Source organism: Cryptomeria japonica, chromosome 7 (genome assembly GCF_030272615.1).
Source record: "Cryptomeria japonica chromosome 7, Sugi_1.0, whole genome shotgun sequence".
In the NCBI taxonomy this organism is placed as follows: Eukaryota; Viridiplantae; Streptophyta; class Pinopsida; order Cupressales; family Cupressaceae; genus Cryptomeria; species Cryptomeria japonica.
In genome coordinates, this window is record NC_081411.1 from 121,596,641 (window position 1) to 121,601,202 (window position 4,562).

General features: G+C 31.5%; 1 protein-coding gene across 1 annotated transcript; it reads left to right on the forward strand.

The window, feature by feature from the left end:
- The first annotated feature begins 346 nt into the window (after positions 1-346).
- On the forward strand, positions 347-1,818 carry LOC131045447 (BAHD acyltransferase DCR-like). The gene is made up of 3 exons (XM_057979029.2): positions 347-390; positions 492-762; positions 847-1,818. Exons 1-3 carry the CDS (start codon positions 347-349, stop codon positions 1,816-1,818), a joined length of 1,287 nt encoding a protein of 428 aa, XP_057835012.2.
- Positions 1,819-4,562: the final 2,744 nt, after the last annotated feature.

Genomic DNA, 4,562 nt, shown 5'->3' on the forward strand with positions numbered 1-4,562 from the left:
AGGAGAGAAAATAAAATAAAATATTCGATCGAATCGAAGAAAAAGTTGTTAGGCCAATCGACAGAAACGTTATGAGTAATACGCGTATTCAAGAACTATCCATAAAGATCCAATCATTCCAAAGGATATATGATCGTCAAATCTATAAATGAAAAAGGAAAAATCCAGCATTGTCTTCAACCTATTAAAATAGCTATGTTCTCGGGTTGACGACCATACATGTTTTGGATTTATACTTGATTGAAATTTGTGATGGAATTTCGATTTGATATAGTTGTTTAATAATTTACTAGGGAACTAAAACTTCATATGGTGTGTTCTCCTAGACATGGACCTAACTACAATCATGGCAGATGAAAGAGCAGAAACTGTCGTGAAATTCAGGAGAACGTATTTGGTAAAACCGGCCATCCCAACCTTGATCTTATTTGGTTACCTATCAACAACGTTCAAATACTTTTCTTCTACTCACCCTCTCCTCTGGTCGACAGCTCTTCATCAATAGAAGCCCTAAAGAAAAGCATCTCCTCTGTTTTGGTGCATTTCTATCCTCTGGCTGGCCGGTTGAAGAAGGGTGAATCTGGCAGAATGGTGGTTGATTGCAACGACGAAGGAGTAGAATTTACTGAAGCTTTAATCAATACATCCTTAAAGGACTTGGAAAGAGATGGGTTTCCCCGTCAGCCCTATTTCGAAAAGCTTGTTAACGAGGTCGCTCCTTCTGCTGAAGAAAATCACTTTGGACCGCTTTTGTCAATACAGGTATGTAAAAAACGTAGAATATTTTATATCACATAGAAAACCATTATCAATTTCCTTTCTATTAAAGTACGCTGGATATTTCAGGTTACAACATTTGAGGGAGATGGCATATGCATTGGAACGACCCTTCATCACGTTATAGCCGATGGAAATTCGTTCTGGCATTTCATGACATCTTGGGCAGAGTGTAGCAGAGGAAACCCCATTTCCAAACAACCACATCTTGACAGAACAGTTGTGAGACGAGGAAAGAAGAGCCCCTTGTCCATTTCTTACAAAGCCCATGAAATAGTAAGCAATGAGATCACAGGAGCCAAGATTTTCAAGCTTGTAGCTGACGATTCAGAGCAGTTAAAACAATCTGGTAGCGGGTATGTGGAAAAGCCCAAAGAGACTCTTGAGAAAAGGGTGGATCCCAGTATGAAAACAGAAGTTATATACTCAACGTTTTGCTTTACAGAAGAGATAATACAAGATTTGAAACAACAAAGCGGGGCTTCGAGTTCTTTTGTTGCAGTGGCTGCACAGTTTTGGAGATGTGTAATGAGAGCTCGCGAGGTGCCACCGGAAGAAACAGTTTTTTTCGTATTGCTAGCTGATTGTAGGGGTCGTGTAAAGCCGCCTCTACTTCCAACTTATTTTGGAAACTGCTTATATGCGGGTTTGGCGCAGACTACAGCAAACATACTCATTGATTCCCCCATCTCATTCGCCGCGGATGTTATCCAGCAAGTGATCAATTCTTGCTATGAAGAAGAACAGATAGATCATCTGATTGACTGGGCGGAACTTCCAAACAGAAATTTTATAGATTTAGTTAGAGAAGCCGGCTGGGAATACGGAACAAACGCAATAAGTTCTCCAAGATTTCCATTGTACGACATAGATTATGGATGGGGGAAGCCTTCAGACGTGCAGACCGCTACTATGAACGAAATTGGGGCCATGTTTTTGTCATGTGGAAAGGATGGAGGTAAAAGTATTTTGGTCTCCCCCTGCCTTCCTCAACACAAGATGAACCTCTTACATCGCCTTCTCTTCGTTGTAGAAGAGTGATTTGAAAGATATGTATTTACTTTTAGCGGTATAATTTTAATAAAGTAAAAGGTTTAGTGATCAGCACAAGGAAAAAAATTATTTGTGGTGTATGTGGAAAGGTATGTAGCATTCAACTCTGCTCTGGGTTCCTTATTATTACTTTTAGGTTAGGTTACTTAGATCTTATTTAATATGGGTTAAGGGTCCTTGTTCTGTTAAATTAGTTTATGCTACGTTTTGAGTTTTATTTTTTTATTTAAAGAATATATTAATTAAGCAATTTTAGAAAGTTGTATAAATATTTCTAAAGAGTAATAGTTGTTATTAAAGTTTGTAGAGTAAAAATTTGAAGAGTAAAAGTTTAATGAAGTCTAGTATAAATTTTTCAGTTTTATGAGTGAAAAATAATCATAAAATTATTAAAACGTATCAAATTTAAATAAAACAAATCAGTCAAATCAAACCAAATTAGTTTGGAGGAGTTGAAGAAACTATGAAGATTGAGCACAAGAGAGGGAAGCCCAATCTAGGAACTTTCAAATATAATTAACATTAAAAATTCATTTAATAAAACAATTGACATAGTTCATCATTTTTTATTACATCTCTAGGAAATTTAAATCTTGATAGATAACTTATAAAAGAATATACCATCAACCTGATTGATTACACTAAACAAAATAAATTAGAACATTTAAAAGATAACTTAAATAATGAGACGACAACATTTAAGCTTTACTATTCATAATATAGTCCCCACTAAATGCATAAAGAAAATTTGAACATATATTTTTAATTAAAAAATTATTTCCTATCGACCACTTAGATGATGTTAGAAAAAGAATTGAAGTCAACATGCTTTATTTAAAGTGCGAAAGAAATGATTTCTTGCAAAAACATTCTAGAGCATATTGATTTGCTAGCAAATAGAAACACTCTTTACATAAATGATGCATGTGATCGGCTAATTAAGGAAACAAATAAGAATTAGCAATTGAGGTGTGATAGTGATCAATGTGATGAAATAAATTGACTCCATCAAATATAGAAGTCAAATATTTAAATGAAAATATATAGCTAGAACTTTGACAAAAGAAGAGTACAGGGCAAGCTCTCGAAGATCTAATGTTCTACGATTAGAATATAAAAAATTATCAAGTAGAACTATTACAATCAGAAATTGGATTGTCTGTCAAAGTAGGTATCCAATGTACAGATCTAAACTCTTGTTTTATCTAGTTCATTCCCTTTGATATCTACCTAGATCTACATAAAAACTTATTTGTTGTTCAAACTACGGACGAGTGAGAAGAATAATGTCTCTTTTGTCAAACCTGGTGTTAAGTAAAGAGTTAGACACAATGTTTGGATATAGAAAGATAAATCATGTATATGCCTGAAAATGTGAATGTAAGATAATACAACAATGAAGATATTTTATGAAAGGTAGAATAATAATTTATATTATTTGCTTAGATAAGTTTTACTTTGATTTGAGATTCTTTTTAAATGAATAATAGTTATTATTTAAAATATAATTTAAATATTGTTAAAATGAAGTATTATATATTTTGTATCATTGTATAATGGTTCAATAAAATGATCAATTTATCTTTAAATTTGAATTAAAATTTTATATTTATAAATTGCATTTTTAACTTAAATTTGCTATTAAAATTTTCACTCAAGAAAAATAATACACATACATATTTTTTAAGAAACAAATTCACATTTAACTAATAAAATATAATTTTATTCTCATTACACATCATTTTTCTCTTATATGAGAGTGGCTTAGAAATATTAAATGATAAATTTCACATACTTCCTTTTTCATTCTCACTTTGTTACCTACATTTGATTCTATTGAAAATGTATGGTTGTATTATGTAATTTGTCATGTATGATAAAAAAAATTAACATAAATGCTAGTGATAATATTTTCCACAAAGTAGATGCAAGAACTTATTAATTCCTAATACATTTTAGCATTCCATATATGGAGAAGAAAAATTCAGCTCAAGATGATTGAAAGTGTAGAATACTCTAGGTTACAAGTTTTTTTTTAAAATCACCAATTATTTCAAAGCTTCACTACTCTCTTCCAATAGGTATTTTATAAGTTCATCCTAAAGCTCAATTAGACATGTTTTACATTATTAAAATAAATAACATCACTTTTCTACCTCTTGATGACATCATATCCTAAGAAAAAATGGATAAGAACTTTTAAGAAAGAAAAGGGTATAAAAATATTCCTTCTATATTTTTTCCTCCCATTCCTTGACATGACCCACTACTAGCGTAATAAATGTAACATTTTATGATTATTCCTTATCCCCCACATCTTAAGTTGTTCATAATAATATTTTATTTCATAATATGTCAGTACTTATAATGATATTAAGATTAACAATATTGTAAAAAATTTATCATTACATTAGTTTATTCTTACACAATAATATCATATACAATAGTGTAGTATACAGAGTGATGTCTATCAAGTTTAATTATTATAGCACTAATGCCCATAATTATACCAACTTAAATAATTCTAGTGCGTAAACTTATTGAATCACAAACCATAGCATGTAACTATAAAACATGGAGTTTGCCAATTGTCTTAGCATGTTTGGTTATTCACAAATTTTCAGTCTGCTTAGAGGGAGAAATTTGTTGGGAAATATCGAAGTGATACTCTAGTGAGCTTTTAGCATTTCATGACATATTCAAATACTTCTTGTTTTTTATCACACCCATGG

Bases quoted from the DNA above. Each gene is read 5' to 3' on its own strand.
- LOC131045447 (XM_057979029.2), top strand. From the start codon at position 347: ATGGCAGATGAAAGAGCAGAAACTGTCGTGAAATTCAGGAGAAC. The intron at 391-491 runs GTATTTGGTAAA...TCTGGTCGACAG, and splicing joins GTCGTGAAATTCAGGAGAAC to CTCTTCATCAATAGAAGCCC. The intron at 763-846 runs GTATGTAAAAAA...TGGATATTTCAG, and splicing joins GACCGCTTTTGTCAATACAG to GTTACAACATTTGAGGGAGA.